The following is a 22,128-nucleotide window of genomic DNA, read 5'->3' as shown; positions in this document are numbered from 1 at the left end:
CAAACCAGTCAGAAATTGTACATCTGCAATGAAATGGATTTATTTGTAAGTGTTACTGACGTCTTTCTACTTTTATTATAATCCTGTCTCTTAATGGAGATTACTCTCCAACTATGTCACTTAGATTAGCTTGGAGCTAAAGTGCACACAAATCGTGTGTATAGGAGTTTTTTTGTCATCAGAAGCTTCAGGAGTCAGAGGAATAATAATCCAGTTCTACTCTGTCCACCTCAGTACCTTCTTTTATGCTACAACAGGGTCACTCACATTATATGTAGCAGAGGTCTGATGTGGGAAGATTTCCATGTCTAAGATAGTACATGTGTGCTAATGCCACATAGCAAAATACCTAGCCATGACCATGAGTGTTGTTCAAGCTACTTTGGTTGTCTCTGTCTCTCTCTCATATTGAGTTGTATACCTAAGTACTTTGACTGCTAGAGACATTCTGAACTGTTCTGTAATGTCATTAAAGGTACCTGAACTAATCTCTTACAAATAATATAACCCTACTGATCTTGATATGATATTTTAATGAAAACAGTATTGTGTAGTGTAAGACAGATGACATGATACACTGCTTTTGAAAAGTAACTAATTTGTTTTAAATACAGCATTGTATTACAAATTTAATATTCTCATAGGGCTTTATGGATTCATGTTGTAAAGCAAGAATAATTTCCTGAAAACCAGATTCCTGGCATGTGTTTGCGGTGCAGTGCAATACAATGCATCTTTATTTTACACACATGGCATGAAAGACAGGCTCCTAAAGATTGCAGATTTAAATCCTGTAAGAGAATACACCAAAATAAATTACAGTGATGGTAAGGCATTTTACAGGATGATGAAGTATTCAGTCATGAGGCAAATAACAGAGGGTGAGAATTATGGGCAAGGAGGGCAGAACAGATGTGCCATGTGATCTGTTCTGAAAGAAAAGGAAGAAAAGCAAAGTCACTTGGCCTCAGAAGCTAAGAAAGGGAAGGATGTTACATCAGCAGTGTCAAGTCTTTGGGAACAGCAAGAAAACTTAATTATTTAAACGCAGTTGGTGTGGGATTCACTAGAAACAGACCAGATCAAGCCTGTGAACGACTCTTAGAAATACTGTGAGGTGTGAAATGAATGTGGAGGTAGTGCAATATCAGACAGTCCCATTTCCCTTCCCCCCTCCTACACAGTTTGCAGCATTTCAAGATCTGTGAGAGGAATTCTGCCTTAAGGAACTTTAAGATAAAACTTTTTGGAAGAACAAATATGAGAAAGTATGTCACAATAGCAGTTTTTGGAACATATTCTTGGATTGTATTCAGACAAAAAAAATGTCAAATTATCCTACCCAATTTTTTTCCTTCTTTATGGTTGTGAAGAATCAAAATCACAGAGGTTTACAATATTTTTCACACTGGACACACACTTGATATGAGTTCATTTGTCACTTTTCTTTGTTGTCACCAGAAATGTAGTGTCTCTGCAGGATTGGCTAAAAATATCTCAAAATAACTAACCTGGCAGTTGGTAGCAAATTACCACAGAAAATGGGAAGCCTTAAGATAATTATGTATTCACCCATCAAATCATATGAAGTGTACCTCTGATAGAAGAGACATTGCCATATTGCTCTTTGCTTTTTGCAGAGATATCCCCAACCAAGAGGCCAGAAGAAAAAGAAAGTTGTGAAGTATGGAATGGGTGGCATGATTATCGTCTTGCTGATTTGTATTGTCTGGTTCCCACTGCTCTTCATGTCTTTAATCAAATCTGTTGCAGGCATCACCAACAAGCCTCTAGATGTATCAATCACAATAACTCTAGGAGGTTATCAGGTAAAAAAGAAAAAACTTGGTTTTTGCACTTTATTTCCTTGTGCTATTTCTTGTTCCCTTCATTGAATTGTACTCTCCTGCCTTATCCAAGGTATCAGGCAAGCTTCCACAAATAATCCCATTTGGGTTTAAAAACATGTTAATTTATCACTGCTGTAAAATATTATCTTCATGTCAAGTGAAAAACAGAATCTACTGGCAGCAGAATCTGAATAAATTGTCCTACATCAGGTCCATTCTGATAACTGCCTAAAAGCATGGTAAATATAAGATAATTTGAGGTAGCTTGCAGTTCATTGGAAAGAGATTATAACCTTCTCCTGTTGAACTGAGTGCCATAATTGCCTTGGACTATGATGCACAGGGTGCTGTACTGTGTATGTTGCAGCTGATATGAAGTAAATGTGACAAGTCTGTGTTCTTTTGTTTCCCAGCCTATTTTTACAATGAGTGCTCAACAGAGTCAGCTCAAGGATTTGAATCAGACTGATTTCAGTGCGTTTATGGGAGACTATAGGGGTAACACTGTAAGTGCAATGTAGAATACCTCATTACTTAAAAATGTGTGCATGTTTCCATGGAGGCCTTTTGTAAGTTTTGTTTGTGTAGTTATAAGTGGTCATCAGTGCTGCCATCAAATGGGAGATGTTTCCATAAAGAGGATTTGCATGTGTAAGGGTTCAGACAGCTCTTTTATCAGGACAGGGCTGGGTTATGGTGAGACAAGTTACCACTAATCTAAACATCTTAGCACAGTTTTCTGTTGTCTGAAAAAAACCTCCCCTCTAAATGACACAAACCTTCAGGAGATGCAATGCTGTTTGTATACTACCAAAACAAACATACCGTGGGGACACAACAGTGTTGGCACTTTTAAGCCCCATGCTGCTTCCTATAGCACACACGTTATTTTTTCACCTCCCAGTGAGGAGAGGTGGTGCTCTCAAAAGAAAGTGTACATGGCCTAGAAATGTTTTGACATTAAGATGTCAAAACATAAACATTAAAGCATAATCTCAGTCTTTCATGGAGCAACACACACAAAGTTACTGCAAGTTGCTACAAGAAAAATTAACAGGAGCTGTTGCATTACTAATGTAACTGGGGTTTGATCAGATATAACTTTAGAAGAAGTGCTTGCAACTAGCCCATTCAAGAATTAAAATTTTTTTCTATTAAGTCCTACCAAATAACCCATGTATGATAGCACTAATACTGCAACCTTGATCCATTTGGAAGTTATGAGTTTCTAGTTGCTTTATCCTTTGCAGACATCTTTCTGTGCAGAAAGACACTTAAGAAAAGACAGAGCAAAATTTTAACTTAAGTTTGAATAGACTACAGAGCTTACTTCATGACCTTTCAGACTCACTTTGGCCTATGTGACCATCAAGCAGCAAGGCCATGTTTGTTTTGCCTTCTTAGCTTGGCTGTACTTTGTTGATTCCCTTTCCCATCTAAATCCCCAGTTGGTACCTGAGGAAAGCAATCAGTGCACACCACTGAACTTACAATTAATGAAACATTTACAGTTCTGTCTCATGGGGAAATGTGATTCTGTCATGTGAATATCACTGCAGTGAAATTTTCTTTTGCTCTTCTCCACCCACAGGCTGCTTTGCAGTTTCTAGAGGGCTATGGAAAAGAAGATATAACTCTAGCAGATCTAGAGGGAAATTCAAACTCTTTGTGGACCATCAGCCCTCCCAGTAGAGAGAAAATGATACAGGGACTGCTGGATTTTAAAGCTGACTTCACTGTAGTTCTTTCATGGACCATTCAGAGGTAATTAACATGGCTGTTATGAGGTGGATGGATCATTTGCCAAGTATTCACTCAGGAGAACAGTTTCACACTGCATTTTTAATTTAGTTTTTCAGCAAATTCTTTTGTACTTCAGAGCAAAAAACAGACAGTGGGAGGAAGAGACAGAGACAAGTCACTTTTGTTACCCAGGAAAACATTTGTTGCCTGCAGTTCTTAAAAACTAGTGGAGCCACTTCCAAGTAAATAATTTTAAAAGGTAGGGTGGAGTTTTCAGTGAGACTAGAGGGGAAGGAAATGTAACAGAATTTTAGCCAGTTTTAGATGGAGATGTTCAAATAAACTGCCCCTAACAACAACATGGCATTTATGGGAACTGAATGCTTAAACCCGGTTAAGGCAGGAAACATAAGGAAATAGAAACAGAAGTGCTTAGTCCTCTTATTAAGGGAGTCTGGAAATGACACTATTTTTATATGCAACTAACTTAACAGTGGCACAGATCCATTTTGTTGAGACCTTTGCCTGTTTGTGGTTCCTTCAGCCTCAGTGAACTATTACTTTACAATGAAGTTTTTGAAAGAGACAGCCTAGAATATAAAGTAGTTGCACACAGGCTAGAGCACACCCAGTCACCAAGGTCATTTGTTGGCTACTGTTTTCCAGCTGGGATTCCTGTAGACTGCTAGTTTAAATTGGAGTAAAGTCATCACTCCATGGAAATTAAGTACCTTTACAGCCTCAGTATCTATGTGTTTTGTTGGAAGCAGAAGCCGAATTGTTATACCAAAAGACTATGCACAAGAAGCAGGTCAGCTGAATCACTGGGGGAGCTCTGAACACAGTGGCTCAGTCCTTCCAGAGTCAAAAATAGGCTTGCAATGAATTTGCACCTTTAATTCAACTTTATTTGACTCCCCCCCCCCCTTATTTTCCTGGAAGCATACAGTATTAGCTAGAGAATTATATCACTCCATCATTTCTGAACCTTATATTAATTTTTAATACTGCTACTCAGTTTGCCCATATGTTTTCATAACTACAGGCATTCAAACAGTAGTTGAAAGAGATGTTTTTCACTCTCAAATTGTATCTTGTGGATTACATCGTGACTGTGAAAAACTGGAAGTGGTAAAGACTTACTACAGTGACCTGCTTTTTCTCAGTAAAAGAAAAATGCACATCATTTGCTGGGAGTGTTTCTCTGCAGCCCCCCACAGCCCAGGAGCTGCCTCACCCAACTGCTTTATCTGAACCATGGGACATGGCATAAAGTGTTGGTTAAGAACTGGCTGGATGGCCAGGCCCAGAGAGTGGTGGTGAATGATGCTGCATCCAGTTGCCATCCTGTCACTAGTGGTGTCCCCCAGGGATCAGTATGGGGCCCAGTCCTATTCAATATATTTATCAATGATCTGGATAAGGGATTCGGGGCTACTCTTAGTAAATTTGCAGACGACAACAAGTTGTGTGGGAGTGTCAATCTGCTGGAGGGTCAGAACACTCAGCAAGAGATCTGGACAGGATGGGCCAAGACCAACAGTATGAAGTTCAACAAGACCAAGTGCTGGATTGTTCACTTTGGCCACAATAACCAAACGAAGTGCTGCAGGCTGGGTGCAGAGTGATTAGAAAGATGCCCAGTAGAAAAGGACCTGGGAGTGCTGGTCAACAGCCAACAGAACATGAAGCAGCAGTGTGCCCAGGTGGCCAAGAAGACCAATAGCCTCCTGGCCTGTATCAGAAATAGTGTGGCCATCAGGACTTGGGAAGTGATTCTGCCCCTGTACTCGGCACTGGGGAGACCACACCTTGAGTACTGTGTCCAGTTCTGGGCCTCTCACTTCAAGAAAGACATTGAGGTGCTGGAGTATGTCCAGAGGACAGTGAAGCTGGTGAAGGGTCTAGAGCAGAAGTCCTGTGAGGAGCAGCTGAGGAAGGCCCTATCAGTCTGTTAGGCACATGTTTCTGTAGGGCTGAGGTGGAGTTTTGGGAAGCTCTAGTTGACTGTAACATCCTTAACTGTCCTGACACCAAATGGTCCCATTGCCAGAGAAAAGTTGTATTAATTTGTCATCATTGTCCTATAATACATACAAATGCATAGTAATTTAGAAAAACACACATTTAAGTCTGCTACATATCCTCTGTGTAAAAACACATCATCTCAAGTACAGGTAGCTTGATGATTACTTTATCGAACACTAGGGTAGCCAGGGCTAGTGCAGTTAGGGTAGCTAGATGACTAGCTCTTGTATTCAGCAAACAAATTCTTAGGTTATGCTCTCAGTGTAGGCTGACAGTGTATCTTCCCTTTTACTTAAAACAGAAATCTCACCCTTGGTGCCAAAGCTGAAATTGCATCAGATAAACTTACCTTTAACCTACCAAAGAAGACCAGAGAAGATATTGCTACCATGATGTCTGGACAGAAACTGGGAAAGGTGTAAGTTATTTTCTTTGCCTATTCATATGCAAACTTTCCCTTTAGAAGTTTGATTTCCTATGGAGGTCAGACTTGTGCAACTGTTTAATTTTTCTGTCCCATCTATCCTCCTCTAATAACTTTGGAGCCTTGTTCACAGAGGCCAACAGCATTGAATTCACATAATAGTAATATTAAAGGTAAAAGCTTGTTTCCTATTATAAATGTAGGCTGAGAAGACCATGAATACTGGATCATCACCAACAAGCATGGTGAAGCTATTAGTTACTTTTCTTTGATTTATTGGAAAAGCACAAGTTCATTACAGTATATTCACAGTTCAACTCACCTTTGAGTTATTTCAGTTCAGCTGGATCTGAGGATGTTGTATTGATGGATTTTTTTTGTTCTAGATAACCATCCAGACTGTATTTCACATTGTTATTCTTGAATAGCACTAGATTGGCAAGGAAGTGTTAAGTCACTGCAGTCAAAGGGTAACATCTGCAGTCGTTTCTGACATCAGATCTTTTCCTGTAATGGAAATTCTCAAGGCATGCTCTTCATATGAATATCAAACATTATTCTACGGATATAGCCTTATAGCATTAACAGCACTGGTGCCTCCTTTCAGATTTGAAAAGCGTCTGGCTCTTCCTCTTCCGCCTGCTCACTGGGGATTACTTTACAGCAGTAGTCTCTAAGTACTGCTAAGCCAACATATCATCCCTAGGAGGCCACCTGATCTGATTTGTGGCTACAAGAGTTTAAAAGTTTAAGCTGAGGCCAATTGGAATTGTGAAAACTCTGAGAGGTTCCTATCTGTTCATAGATAGACACAAGATTTGCCTTTTCTGCACCCACACACACTTGTACATCCAAACAGACTACTGTTGCACATCTGATCATTGCATTTAAAAAATATTTTATGCCTCTTTTACTTTTCTGCTGTGTGAGGATACAGGAGTATTTCCTAAGGTGATGTAGGGGCATGGAGGGTAGATATTTCTGGTTTATAGGAAGAGGCAATTCATTCAACATTATCTCTTTTCAAGAATCAAGCAGTAATATAGAAGATATACCTGTACCTGCCTTTCTTGAAATAATATTGTTGATTTAAGCTTTTTTCACAGTGTCATAAAGGAAAAATGGTTGTGGCAACTAGTAGCCATTTAACTACTTCAGCAAGGAGCTTTCTGCCGCCACCTCTGCTTGGACAACTTACCTGCTGAGCTTTTACCATTTTTTTGGGCCTGCTGGAGTGATCAGGAGGGATTTTCAATTGACCACCTCTGTTCTTCCTCAGCTTGGTGTATGCAATGTAGCAAAGTGTCACAGGAGTTCTCTGGGAGCCCTCCTTCCCTATAATTTTTCAGTCATTTGAAGAAAAAGTTAGGACAGCATCTCTGCTTTTAATGAAATGTCTCTCCCTCTAGATGCTGGTAATTTATTCCCACTTAAGGCGATTTAATTTTGAGTCCAGTGAAAGAATTTTTGCAAACATCCTTCTTCTGAAGTTTGAAATCCTCCTAAAAATTGTGCAAATATTTCCCAATGAAAGATCCTTGCAAAAATTCTCACTGTTTTCAGGTGTTATTATCAAAACATCTTGCAACTCTGAAGTAATAGCTGTTCTCACCACATATTTTTCTAGCTATATATTTTTCTGCCTTGTTTACTACTGGTGATGTGTTGCCTTTCTTTGTGACTTTATACCTAACTATAAAAACAGCTTTGTTAAAAGGGGAACAAAATATAAAGTCTACATTCCCTGCAAACCCACATGCCCCAGGTGTGTGGAATTCAGAGTGTGTGAATGACAACATTATGGATGGAGCTCCCTGCTGAAGTTCTGACAGAACATAGCTAATAAATCCAGCTGACTTTCAGATGTGACATCTGAACACTATAAAGTCACGGCTTAAGCCAAGATTTACTGGGAACTGTGTATAGCCTTGTTAGGTATTTCTAAATTACTTTAGAGGTGTAAAAATATGAAATATTTGCTTTCTCCTTTTTTTTCTCCAGAACATTAGAAGAAGTGTACCCATACTACATCAAGGCTCCTAGTGATTCTCTGGCAAAACCCATAAAGCAGCTATTGACAGGTATGTGTCCAGACCATGGAAAGCAGAGTATGGTTGAAAGAAATGTAATGCAGTACTCAACACTTGCACATTCACTGATCTGTTACGGGGCACTTTAGTCTGAAATGCACTTACGATGGTTTCTGCTTGGTGCCTGCAAACTTGAGGAGAGATTAGATAATTACAGGACTAGGTGAAAAATGCATCTGGATATATTTATAGCTATGTATTTAACAGTAAAGACTCTAAGGATGAAGTCCCTCTCCTTTCCTTCAAGTCCACTTTAGGAACTCTCTTCCCTTCTTTTCTGAGGAAGTGATCACAAGTTGCACTTCTCCACACCTCCCACACCAGTCAGTAGTGCTGCATGTCTGAAAATGTAGCTCTTCAGCTTAAATAATGACACTGCATGATTTATTTTTTTAAGCTGTTCCTTCCTTATTGGCTACAAAGAATCCAGTTTAGATAAATCACTGAATTTCAGAGTGCTCTTACTCAATCAGAATGCATACAGGTACTCACAGTCATACAGAATACAAACACACGTGCACATACACGTGTGAAAAATCTCTTGGGCTGGAAGAGTAGGAACAAGTGTTTTTCTAAGAACAATTTGTTCAACAGAGGTTAAATTTGGCACTGAAGTGTAATAGTAGTAGTGGTAGTTCTATTTAGTACATTACTATTCAAGGTTCAGTGATTAGGTTAATTGGGAAAAACAATTCTTGAGGCTGAACCTACGTTATGAGTAGCAATATATATATGAAACTAGTGCTTCACTGTCATTAGTCAGGTCCTTGAACTGGGATTTCAAAAAGGCTTTAATGCATACACTATTAAGGTACTTTCAGGAGGATTAGAGTTCACTTTCTGTGATCAGTATGCATAACAGTATGCGTTCTTTGATATAAGAGAATAACATCTTTTATATCAATACATAAATGATTTACAGTGACAGCTTCACTTTGACATATAGAAGCTGACTGCTATCCCTCCAGGTTAAATGTATTTCTTTAAGCCTGAGATGCAGAGGTGATGAGTGTTACTGATATTTGGCCTGAAAATACCAAAATGATTTGACAGTTGTACAGAAGAAAATGTAGGTGATATGAAGTATTTTATTTATTTAATGCACATTCACATGAAATTTGTAGAAGGAAACCCACAGAAGTCTAGGTTTTATACTTTTGTACAGAAATAATGTAAAATAGGGTTTAGGAGAATTATAGAAAACTTTTGCTTCCACATTTCTCAGACATTTTATAATGCAGATGTTTGAAGTGAAGTTTGATTTTTGCAATTCTTGATGTATATATATTAACCTTTTTTTTCAATAGATTGCAGATGGGAAAACATTACTGTTTCCCTGGTCAAAAATGTGTCTAAGGAGGGAGTTCGTGAGTGGTGGGTTTTGAATCAGCTTGGAAAAAGACACAAAACATCTGAACAGAGTCTTGAACTCTTCATATTCAGTGATAAAGTCAGTCCACCGAGCCTTGGATTCTTGGCTGGTTATGGGTAAGAAGGAATCTTTACATAAAATTAAAGTACACAAGATAGAGGTAGAGGTGACTTTATTTGCTGATTTGGGGGGGTTATTTCTTTTTTTATGTTGTTGTGTTTGAACATTGCAACATATGAAAAAGAGGTTTTGTGAGATTTTCAAATTCATGTCTATTATCTATAGAAGGCTTAATATTTGCAAGGAATCGTATTATCCTTGATAACTGCTCTCCAATGGGTATAAAAAGAGAAGCACCCTTCACACCACTTTTCCATTGAAGTAAAATAGTTCAAAGGATGTTAGTTTAGCTTCAGGTCAAGTTCTACCCAAACTCTGACCAGTTTTGGCGACATTTACAATCTTGTAGCCAGGACCCAGGGTGTGAGACAGTTATGAAACATATCTCCACAGACAGAGGAAGGCAGGAGATTATGCCTTCCCAGGAGAGACATCCTTCTGTCATGATTTTGGAGAACTCCCCACAGGAGGATTATCAGGGGGGACAGGTAAATGTTACTTTGTCACCAATTACCTGTACTTTAATAAAAAATATTAGATATGAAGCCTCACAGGTTGTTTGCCTTTAGCAGCCAGCAGCTGCCAGAGTTAGCATTGTGACCTTCATGCTGCAGCAGACAGGACATGATACCATCAGCAACTGGGCTCAAACCATTTAAGTCAGCAGCCTCAGATGTTTATGTTTTCACATTTCTGTGATGTTTGACGAGACCTGATTTTCCTTCATCCTGCAACATGGCAGAAATGGGATCCTAATTAGAAGTTAATGTTCACTCAACTAACAGACTATGCTTAGCCATGTAGATGAGCTCCCTCACACTTGCTTGACCCTTTGTCAAGGCATGATTTGAACTATTCCTTTCTTTCTTTTCAGCATCATGGGACTATATGCCTCAGTCGTCCTGGTGATAGGCAAGTTCGTCCGTGAATTTTTCAGTGGGATCTCTCACTCCATCATGTTTGAGGAGCTACCCAACGTAGACCGAATCTTGAAGTTGTGTACTGACATTTTCTTAGTGCGAGAGACTGGAGAACTGGAATTAGAAGAAGACCTGTACGCCAAACTAATATTCCTGTATCGCTCACCAGAGACTATGATCAAGTGGACTAGGGAAAAAACTAATTGATCTCTTTGGTGTCACACTGCGAATCAAGTTGATTTAATCTGAATTTTAAAAGAAAAAGAAAAAAGCACAATATTCTCTTAAGAGCTAAGCCTTTTATAGTTGGGTAGCAATGATTTTTCACTGAAGGAATCCTGGAAGCTACGGCCTTAGGAATCCATGCTGCCTTTCAAAATAAGGATCAACAGTGAAGAAGGTTGAATGATTTGTTGTTTTTAATGTGCCACTCCTCTACAATCTGGGGACTGCTTTGTAATTTAATCAATGAAAAGTTTGCATCTTTGTCTGGCTAATTTAATTTTCCAGACAACCATTACAACTTAAAGAGAAACAAAAGGAGTGAACCCACAGATGACTCCAGTGTACCTTCTAAACCCTTTCTGGAGCCATACAGATTGGATTGTGCAATATCCTGTTGTACATCACTGACTTTCAAGCTACAGTAATGGGACGCTGACTAGCCTTCAGGACACCCAAGACCCAGGGCCGCAGTGGGAACTGAAGACATTCTAGCCATACCCATTTGTAGAAAAGCAGAGGTTTTGATGTACAAAGGACACTGTGGACAAGCCTCTGTTAGCAAAATGAAAACAAATAACAGTCTCTTTAAATGCCTTATTTTATTTGTACCGTCACGGGAGACGTTTCCACCAAACATCAATGACTTTTCTCAGGAAAAAAAAAAGCAACTGAAACTTGACACTTCGTCAAGGTTAACTAATGGCTAGAATAATTATGGTGAATTATTGGGGTGTTCTGCTGGGCCATTCTCTTCAAAGTTACTGCTTTCCATTAGATGAGAAAAGAAAGTGAATTCAATGACCTAATGAGCTGCTTCATTTCTTATAACCCTTTAAAGACTGAATAGAGTGTGCTTCTCTCTGCTCCCCATGACATGCTTTTTCCCATTTCGATGATTTAAGGCAACTGTTGTTTTGCTGTTAGTTGATATTCTTCTTCCAGTGTTTCAGGTATACAAGAATGTTTACATATTCCAAGTCACATTTTTACATCCGAGACGGGTTTTTTTTTTTAAGTTCCCAAATATAGACATACATATGAGCTTGGAAAATGGCCTTTTTCTTAAATTGCTATTATTAGTGACACAAATGGCTCATTAGAGAACATTGTAGCATGAAAATTTACAATTGCAATGTAGGTTTCATTCCATGTTAAAAAAATTATTGAGAAAAAGAAATCATTGAGTGGGTAGGGTATGTTAAAAGGGCATACTGTGTAGTTTTGATTCAGTAATGACTTAAAATAAAGCACATGTTGCAAAGTCATTTTAGAAGTATTTTTTCCTCTGCCTTTTTACATGAAATGGTAAAAGTTTGACATTCTTCTAACTCTGTGACAAATAAACCTCTTTCTTGTAGTTAGCTGCTATTTATTATATGAATGATTAGTTAATCACCAGAAAGAAACTAATACAACATGATTTGCCAGCACATTTTACTGCAGAACTTCATAAAACAGCACAACTAAATGAAGTTGCAACATACTCTGCTGAGTGCTTCCATGACAAATGCTGTCACATCCATTCTATACTGTGAAAACTAACATTTTGAGCACCTTGAAGTGCACAAAATAAAAAATGGCTTCATCATATTGTAAAAATATTTTGGTGACTGGGACTCACTGGAAGACAACCTGATTTCCTCCAAAGTGTAATGGAAAGGTGTCTGCTGATACAGCTAGGCATCATTCCCCCGTGGAGAATTTTGCTCTATTTCTTCCATAGGTCTTGTGAACGAAAATCAAAATATAACAGGGCAGTCCTGACATGGGATCCAACAGGGATGCTAAAATGCCCTTTATGGTTAGATGGATCCTCACCTGGGTGTTCAGTGATTTTAAGGAGAGCAACACTGGAAGGAGAAGTGTGAAGGGTGTAATGTGTTTCTAAAGGTACCAGCCAGCAGAACCATGCTGGCCACTGCTGGTCCTGGCTCCCTTCCTGCCTCCTTCTCTTTAACAGGCACTTCCTTTCTGGTGAGAAAAATCTGTCTGCAGAATGAGCTGTACAAGTTATTTGGGCTTTGCAGAAATGTGCTGCTCTTTCTTTCATGGACTGATGAAACTTTGACAATAAAAAGATTCTCCTGTTGGGTATTTTACTTATTTTTTTAAAGCAACTTGTGATCAAATCACTGACATGCATTGGGTAGCTACCTACAAAAGGTAAGAGGTGTGCTGCTGATGACCATTCTTTGAGCCCAACCATCCAGATAAAGCTGAACTGGCAGCCAGTTTGTAGTGGCATTCTAGATGGTCAGTACTGGGGTCAGTGCCATTTAACATCTTTATTAACAACCTGGAGGACATGACAGAGTGTACTTTCAGCAAATTTGTGGATCACACTAAGCCTGGGTCTGGGGAGGTTTGTGATAAAATAAGTGTGTCAGCTGCCCTCTTGGGGCATATGGGGGGCAGTTGGTACAGGGAGGGCAGGACTGCATTTCAAGGCCAATCTTGGGATGCTGGAGAAATTATCTGACAGGTACTTCATCAACTGAGACAAATGCAACAAAGTCCTGCATCTGAGGCAGACTAACCCCTTGCAGGAAATCAGACTAGGTAGGTGAGTTGGTAGTGGCTTTACGATAAAAGAAGCCAGGGCCAGGGGTGGGAATTGCATGTATATGAGTGGTGTGCCCCTGAGGTAAAGAAAACCAACAGCATCCTGGGCAGCATTTACAAAAAACACAGCTGAAAGTCTAGGGAATTTATTAGTCCCCTCTATTCAGCACTTGTGAGACCACATATGGAAGCAGAGACCAGGCTGGGGCAGGAGCAGCTTCCAGCCACAGTGTTGCCCGTGTTCATGCACCTCTGTGCTGCAACACATCAGCAGTAGAGTGTCATCAGTGCCTTCAAAGAGAAACAGGTGTTTCAATGAATTATCTCACTTTTCTCTGATTGACACTGAAAAAAAAATTTTAAAAAGCCTTCACTTATCAAAGGGTTTTTCAGAAGAAATTTGTGATTGAATTTCATGGTAGGAGCAATGGCTAGGCAGGTTTCTCCAAGCAAAACCTAAGACTGTGCTCCCAAGACATGGTTTAAATTGACACATACCTAAAATGTAGCATTTATATTGGCCACTTGTTTAGCCATACTAAGAGACAAAACAAAACCTTTTGTCTCTGTACTTTTTTTCTTTACAACATAACAGAATCAAACATCAGCATTTGTTCCCCTGGACCATAGGGAGCAAAGAAACCTGCTGGTTATCTTTCCAAGCCTATGAATTCATTAACTCTCTTGTTCTGTCCATCAATAGTCCAGACATAATTTCATAAAGCAGAAGGAGAAGCAAATTTCAGCTGCAGTATGTTTTCCTTGGCTCTATTTAGAAACCTGCATGTGCTTACGCACACAGTGGTATGAGTTTGTAAGTCAGTGCAAGGACAGCTGCTCTGACAACCCACCCAGCACTGTAACACCAGGAATCCCAGAAATCCCACTGGCATGTGTGACAAGGCAACTGGTTCAGCTCCCACTGTTTGTGTAATTGAAGCGTTCACAGTTTTCCTTATTTGCTAAACTCGCTAATCCCTGGGCAATTAACATAAATAGATACATAAATAGATTAAACTGCTGGTGCTCTGCATGGCATCGTGAGATATTTAAACAGTGTTTCTACTCTGGGTGCATATGGGCTATTTTAGATCAGGGTTTTTTGTTTCTTTCTTGAGAGGAAGGAAACCAGAGGAAATCGAATGCTTTATTAAAAGCTTGGGGAAAGCAAGAGCAAAGCAACCTGTGAGCTTGCACCAGGAAAGGCAAATTCCCTGTTTAGTGGCCAAGGGAGCAGCACAACCCTGCCCCACTGTGCTGAAGGGCAACAGGGTTTTTTAGGGCACATTAAGAGTTAAGGTGGACACCTATGACAGCAGAAAAAGAGCTGGAGGAGAAATAGCATTCAGAACCATTCAGTGAGACTCCTACCATTGAAGGAACTCCTTCAATCCTGTATTTCAAGTTTATGAAATTCATGAAATGAGAAATCATTCACAACACAGCTTCAAGATTTGTCTGAGGGATGTGCTGCACAAGTAGAAAACCATGGAAGCGGCCACCAAACTTCTCTCCTTGCCTCTCCTGGTCTGACAGGCACCTCCCAAGGCCAGTTCCACTGATTAACTGGGTGATTATTCATGTATGAAGGAAACCATCTTTCTCCCTCCTCAATATACAGAAATTACTTATATGCTTGTGACAAACAAAATGCATGAAGTGAAAATAGCAACCCTGTCAATGCCCAGGTTCTGGACCCACCAGATCATGAGCCCAAGCTAGAACTGGTTATCTAAAGGGACTCACATCACAAACAGATCTCAGATATATTGTTACCATCTCTTCCTGACTCTTCTTACTGGCAAGATCACACCTAATCCTTTCATTTCTTGGCATCGGTTGAGATGGGGTGCCACAACACAATGCATGAGGATCTCCCCCTAAGAGAAAATCTCTCGGTGGTGCTGTGGTTGCAACTTAAACCTTCTTCAAAGGCTTTGATGGGATGGTATCATTTTTCAGAGGGGATCTGGCCTTACTGTGAGGAATCTGACACCTTCACAGGGCCTGAGACAGCTCAGCTCTGCTGGAGTGCACACTGGTGCATCACTGGATACCAGCTAAGGACTGCTAAGGAACTTTAGCATCTGGTCTTGTGTGTTCAAGTATCAGCAGTGTGTACATCAAACACAGGCATATATGGACATCATGTGAGTGAGTGTGTGTGTGTGTGTATCTCTTTTTCAATTGCACAGCTCTGCCATATTAGCACTCATTAATATTTCAAGCCACTGCATCCTGTGCTGGGGCAGAAGAGGGAGCTGCCAGCAGACACAGACAGCTCATGACAATGTGACCATCAGACTCCTGTAACAAGCATTCAGGGAAAGCACATTTTTAATATTGTAGCAGCTAGAGTGAGGTAATGCAGTAAAATATTAATGAACCTTTCAGCTGACATGTCTAAATACATTGTAGAGCCTAAACTTTGGAGGTCAACGGAGTGTATTAACTAGATACTCATCTAGCTATAAAATTCTCCCTGTTTTAACTGATGCTGGGGACAGGTGGGAGTGAGAGAAGGGTTGGTCAGAGAGAGAGAAAAGAGAAGCCCAGTTATAAAGCTCTTTGCATATCAAAAGGAAGCACATGGAAGGTTTGGACAAAAATTGGACTGTACCTTTCTTCTTTTCAAAGGTAAAGGATTCTGCTCTTCTGAAGGCACCTTTTAAAGATTCAAAACACTCTCCCTCAAAAAGTGTCACAAAATAAGGATGAGCTCCAGATACTCCAAGCTTGATACAACACCTGCAAAAATGCAAGTGGGATATGCAAAAGTGCTTTCATTTTTTTTGGCTTTATTTCATAGCTCACCATCAGCTGAGCAGAAACATGGCGCTCACAGCTGATGACTTTAGAGATGAACAGAAATAGAGATGAAACTGCTTGTGGCCTTGTTATTCAAAGAGAAATAAAAAAATAAAGGAAAATATATCAAGGAACAAATAGCTAGATGAGAAAAGGAATGCTTCTATCTGCCAATTGTTTTGCTGGACAAATAAACAAAGTGTATTACTTAAGACTGCTTCAAAGGGGCCCCTAGAGGTCAAAAAATTGCCATTTTTGCATGTTTTGACTCTGCTTGCTCTCTTCCTCATGCCTAATGAGATCAACATGGCTTTTACAGCTGGACTCTATCCCTTGTCATCGAGTCTCACATGTGCCACATCACAGATCTCCTTCACTGCTCCCTAAAAATCAGCATGAGTTCACAACTGCCAGGGCCCTGATGCAGAGCTCCTAATGCCAGCAAGCCCAGCCTCCTCTACAGTGGTTCCAGCTGATCTCCAGCCTCAAGCACTCTCTTGCACAGGCAGGCTCCCACTCCTGGACTTGCACAAAGCACTGGGAGAGACAGACCAAATGTTCACATTTGAAATGGCACAGTTGTACTCTCACCCTAGTAAAAGACACTATGAAAGAACTGAGGAAATCTAACAGAGCAAAAAGTACAGCAATGCAAAAAAAAAATACTGAAGATGATTTGTGTGAGCAAGGAGACAAAATGCATTTCAGATGGATATTTGAATCACCCTTTTTCATCTATCAGATGTTTATCTGAGCTGTTTCTTTTACAGTACTCAGCCCATCTGATAATTACCTCATGATGCGTGGATTCAAAACATGTCCTTTGTACTTTGTTGATGAAGCAACATTTCTCCTGCTTGTTTTTCGTAGACAGTCTCCACAGCCATTCCTCCAGGGCTGTGGGATTTATGTAGCTACTTCAACTACTTTTGGCTAGAAAAAAAAATCAAAAAAATAGTGGTGGTTTTGGTTGAGGTCCAAATCACAGGAAGGTCTCCACCAGGGTTTCTAACCAACCATGAGCCTGCTGTGCTGCAGCAGAAGGTGGATGCTTAGAACACAACCCTTGCATTTCTCTTTTCCCCTGCTCCACCTATCCCTTCTCTTTTTAGCTGAGCATAGATTCAGATGGCCCTGGGTCTCCTCTCAAATATATCCAAGGAGGTGCTCCCTATGCTGAACACTTACTCAAAGTCTCTTGGCAGGGGCTGGAGTCACCAACCAAAGTAGCCAGCCCCAAAGACAGAGTGCTACCTTCCACTGAGCTCTGTAGAAACTCCTCTAAACCAATAGTCCTGGCAGCAGCCTGGGGAAGCCAATTTCAACAACTGCAATCTAAGGTAGAGTCCTTTTTTCCTGTGGCCAGGCTTGTTGATACCCATGCACCGAGCTCATGCTCTTTGACGAAGTAATACGGTGCTATACGGTAGAGCATTTCCTTGTAGCTCAGCACAGCTTGCTGAGGTTTCCTTTGTTCCCAGCTACAAGAGTGTGAGCTACAGGAATAAGGATGAAGGGATTGGGGGAAGCAGGCTGTCTACACAATCAGCCTGAAAGGGGAGGAACCTATCCTAGGGCTCGGTGACTTAGGAAAGAGCTTTTCTGCCTTGCAGGTCAGGAGCTGAATAAGTGCAATGAAAAAGTGAAAAAGAGGAACTAATTTCTCTAAAAGGGCTCTGTAGAGTATGTACCCATTTTGAAGTTTGTCCTTCCTAGTCCTGCACTGGCTCCCATCAGTCTTGTTCAACATGTAAACAGCTGCAAGCCTTCATTTGCTACAACACTTCATCTTGTATAGTAGTATGGGTCACAGGGGCAAGAGAAAAGGCAATAATTTTGTTTGCACTTGGGGCTGCGGTTCAACACAGTATCTAGAAGATGAAAGAAAAACATACACATACAGACAACACATTCTGCCACTCGCTTGTCAAAGAGAAGCTTTAGTCATTTGGCAGCAGCACAGATCACAAATACATGTCGCAGTAGGTGTGCAAGTTCATCAATGGAAACCCATGTCTCTGGCACAAGTGAACAAACTGCCCTGAGGGTAACACAGAAAGGGGTTTTCCATCCCCTCTGCATGTCCTTAGAGGCCACAAGGGCAAACCTTCCTGCCTCTCTTCCTCTCAAGGAAAAGATTATAAGGAATATGGATCATCTCCAAGGCAGAATATGCACAAGAATAACAGTAAGATAAAGCATTCAGAAAAGAATGAAGTTGTTAAATATTTTTATAAGACCACACAATTTTTTCTTACCAACCTAAAATAATCCTCAAACAACAACAGAAAAGAAATCCACAAAAGAAACCCCAAAACCACCACCATCACCACCAAAAACAAAAGAAACAAAAAACCCTAAACAAAAACCCACAAAACCAATCAAGCGAACAAAAACCACAAAAAAAAGAAACCAAACCAAACCAAATTAAAAACACTTTTACATATGCTGATGAAAAAAAAAAAATTATTTGACACTTATGTTCATGCTCCCTATGTGGCTGAGGGCAACAAAGGCTGCCAGATCAAGCATGCCATGAACTGAGGCATCTTTCTCCACCAATCATGCAAGAAGCCCAAGTGCTAAATGAGGGAGCTGAAGGATAGACCTAAAGCTGTGTATGTGAATATCCTCACCCAAATACAGTTCTCAGCACTGCTAGTTTTAGACATCTGGTGCAGCTTTCCATTATATTCTCATTGTCCAACTTAAAGGTAAACATAAAGCAATGTGCTATTTCACTCATGTCAATTCATGTTGGCATCATTTCTTGAATACTATGGCAACAAGTAATATGGAAAAATGATGCAAGGGTGACCAGACATGAGGGATTCTTAAAGAAAAACCACCAAGTTTTAATTCTGTGAAAAAAATCAAATGGTGTTTACAGATACGTGTTTTCTGTTTCAGCTGTCAACACCTATTTCCAAAAACATTCTTCCTTCACTATTACAAATTCATCTGGAAGGTCCACAAAGCCAAGGGGTTAGTGCTCATAGTGCACTGCACCTTGCTGCTGACTATGAACTGAAGCTTTTTTTTTTCCTCATCAGCTTTCCCAACCTCTACTTATGAGACCTATCAGGATGGATCAAAATAGATGAAGGACTGTTGTTCCTAATCAACAGCATTATTTGGCTGCACTCACCAAGATTCAGACACTGTGACTCAGTCTGAGCCAACGCTCTAGTTTACAACTTTCAAGAACTGCTTCCCGTGGACCATAGCTGAATTCAATCAACAGATGAAAACCACCAATTATTGCAAGTATAACCCCTAACTCATATAAGCCCCACAAAAAGAGAGGCAGTGATAAAGTGGAAATTGGAGGAGCAAGAGCTTTAGAGAGAGTGAGATGGGGTTGACTATTAAAGGCAACAAATGCAGGTGCATGTACAAGTAGCTGACAAGCACTCTGCACTGTACCTGTCCTTTGTTAACCCTACAGATGCTGTGGAGGAAAGTATGGTGTGTAACTTTGCTGTGGCAGCTAGAATCACCCCCACAATGGCTCTGAAACTGATGGAAGGCAGATCTCTGGCCAGGTGCACTTGACTTTCAGACAGGCTGCAGAATGATGGTTCCCCTTCTCCTACCATTCCTCTTGGAATAGTTTAATGACATCACATAAAGAAGGAAAAATAAACCTTGCCAAATCACTTTTTTAACATAAAAATAAATGTGCTACTTTTAAGCAAGACTTTCATTTGTACAGTTAGATTCCAAGCCACTTGGTGAATGGTTTAGTCCTTTATGCTGTTTAAAAATCCATCTATACATGCTTATGTTGTTAATATGACAATTAAAATATTTACTTGCAGATGTTTATAGCCTCATTCAATTTATATGTTCTCAGATTGAGAAATTAGACTCACAAAGGTCAAAAAGTCTGAAGTATGGATTCCCAAAGCAACAGTAATTTATATTCCACTTTCATATAAAACCACAAGAGAAGTGGTTCAGATGTCAAGAGCAGTACAATACAAGTTTTCATCTTTTTTTTTAAGTAGACTTTTACAGGCAGTGGAGTAGGAACTGAACTCTGAGCCGTGCTGCAAGCATCTGATTATTTCTGTTTCTGGAAAGTACCCCTTTACCTCTACCCTCTCTCACAAACGGTTACCAACCAGCAAACAAGAGGAGTTGAATTCCTAGTATTTGCTGCACAAGGCCATCCCCTCTCCACAGGATAACCTTCTGCAATGATAACAGCTGCAGGGAAACAGTTAAAAGGATCGAAAGCCACATTGAACCATTGTAGTCACTCAGTAAGATGTTTCTACTGGTACACTATTTATACACCTGGCCCTCCATCATGCACACTTCCCGAAAAACATCTACACCAGGGGAAAAAACACTCTCTACAGAAAGGATAGCTGTGAGACATGACTATATTGCATCGATTAAGAACATTTTATAAAGCATAAAATCTGACCTCTTCCAGCACTGATCTCTAGCATGAGTCTACAGATATCTACTATCAAGATTATGTGCCATTCAATTCCAGGCCATAGGAAATGTTTATGCTGATCAACCCAAAGGTCTGAAACAGGAGTCTCCACACTCTCCCCATGTCACCCTTCCTCCCACAAGTTCTCCTTCCACTTCTGGCATTCCACAGGCTCCTCACTGGGATCCAGCTTGTAGGCAAACTTACATTTAATGCTTAATTACATTTCATGTTTCCTAACCCCAGATCTAGTCTCTGGAAGCAATATAAAACATTAAACAGTGTTAGGAAACAACAGGCAGAGAGACCTGGGGTGGTTAAAGGGAGAATTAGTTGACATCTTTAACTACCTAATAAATGAGTACCATTGATGGAGCCAGACTCTTCTCCAAGGTGCACTTTGATGGTACAAGAGGCAGCAGACACAAGTTTCAACACAGGAGATTCCCATTAGATACAGATAATATTTTTTTAACTACAAGGGATGCAAGAAACTTGGGAGATCTCTGTCCTTAGAGACATTCAAGACTCAGGTAGACAGCTCCAAGCAAGATGAGACAGCTGCAAACCTGGTCCTGCCTGGAGAAAGGCTGCCTGTGGGACCTCTAGAGATCTTTCTCAACCCAAACTGGTCCTGTTGTCCTTGCTTTTCCATTTCGCTTTGTGCTCTGATGGCTTTCTGAGTCCAGCTGCTGCAAAAATATTCTGCTTAATTTCTCTCTCCTTGTCTGCATCAGTCTCTGTTTTTAAATACATCTGCAACACACTATCTCCATCTCCTGGAGAAGTGTTATTTCTTCAAACTTTATGCCTCTGGAGAGTGCTGGTTACATTTAGAATGTAGCTATTACTTCTTAAATCTGTCCAGGTGCTGATTACAGCTGATAAAATATCTGAGAGTGGTTTCCAACAGGAGTTATAGTTTTGTCAAAAACAATGTTTGGGTGAAGCTTTATTACTGATTAAATGCCTCAGGACTCAGCAATCAAACCAGATGCTGCAGCCCACTATCCAAAGATTATACAGCCACTACTTTTTTCTGACTATCTTCTCATGCCTCTCCTTTCCCTCTCCTGCCCTTAGTGAATACAGGCTTGGAAGGTAGGAGGTAAAAAGAGGGAGGAGGAAAAAAGTTATTTTTGGCTTTCCATTTTTTATGGCATGCCTGTCCCATAAAACGTTTTGGAGCTGTGTGTCTCACCCTGGGTCAGAACAAAACCAGCTCTGATGAAATGGCAAAGAAATTTCTTCATGAGACACAAGTTGTCCAGCTGCCAGCCAGTAGCAATAATGTCCCAAAGCACTGACCTGCTCAGGGCCTCAGGCCAGCAAAATGCAGGCATGGAGAGCCTAGCAATATAAACTGCTTAAAAAATCCACTGGATGCTTAAGCCTACATTCATCTCTGAGGCAAAAATCTCTCAACCAGAGCTTTCCTTGACTTGAAAGGGTTGAGCTCAGAGTCCTTGCCCTGTGCAGGGCGGCAGTCTAGACATGATGGTGTGGGCGGTGAGCAAGGAGGCAGCAAGGAGGCTG

General features: G+C 40.3%; 1 protein-coding gene across 1 annotated transcript in view; it reads left to right on the top strand.

Moving 5' to 3' along the window:
• The window catches only part of PIEZO2 (piezo-type mechanosensitive ion channel component 2), a gene marked incomplete at its 5' end in the record, with an annotated part of 98,063 nt that extends 86,375 nt beyond the window's left edge, over positions 1-11,688 (top strand). The window contains 7 exons of the mRNA XM_009070427.1: positions 1,641-1,829; positions 2,264-2,356; positions 3,442-3,614; positions 5,923-6,039; positions 8,047-8,126; positions 9,443-9,623; positions 10,502-11,688. Coding sequence (XP_009068675.1) covers positions 1,641-1,829; positions 2,264-2,356; positions 3,442-3,614; positions 5,923-6,039; positions 8,047-8,126; positions 9,443-9,623; positions 10,502-10,754 — 1,086 coding nt within the window. The remainder of the gene's footprint in view (positions 1-1,640; positions 1,830-2,263; positions 2,357-3,441; positions 3,615-5,922; positions 6,040-8,046; positions 8,127-9,442; positions 9,624-10,501) is intronic.
• Positions 11,689-22,128: the final 10,440 nt, after the last annotated feature.

The sequence above is a fragment of the Acanthisitta chloris genome, unplaced genomic scaffold, assembly GCF_000695815.1.
Source record: "Acanthisitta chloris isolate BGI_N310 unplaced genomic scaffold, ASM69581v1 scaffold4212, whole genome shotgun sequence".
Classification (NCBI taxonomy): domain Eukaryota; kingdom Metazoa; phylum Chordata; class Aves; order Passeriformes; family Acanthisittidae; genus Acanthisitta; species Acanthisitta chloris.
Note: the sequence above shows the minus strand (reverse complement) of the source record. Positions and strands in the feature narration are given on the sequence as shown.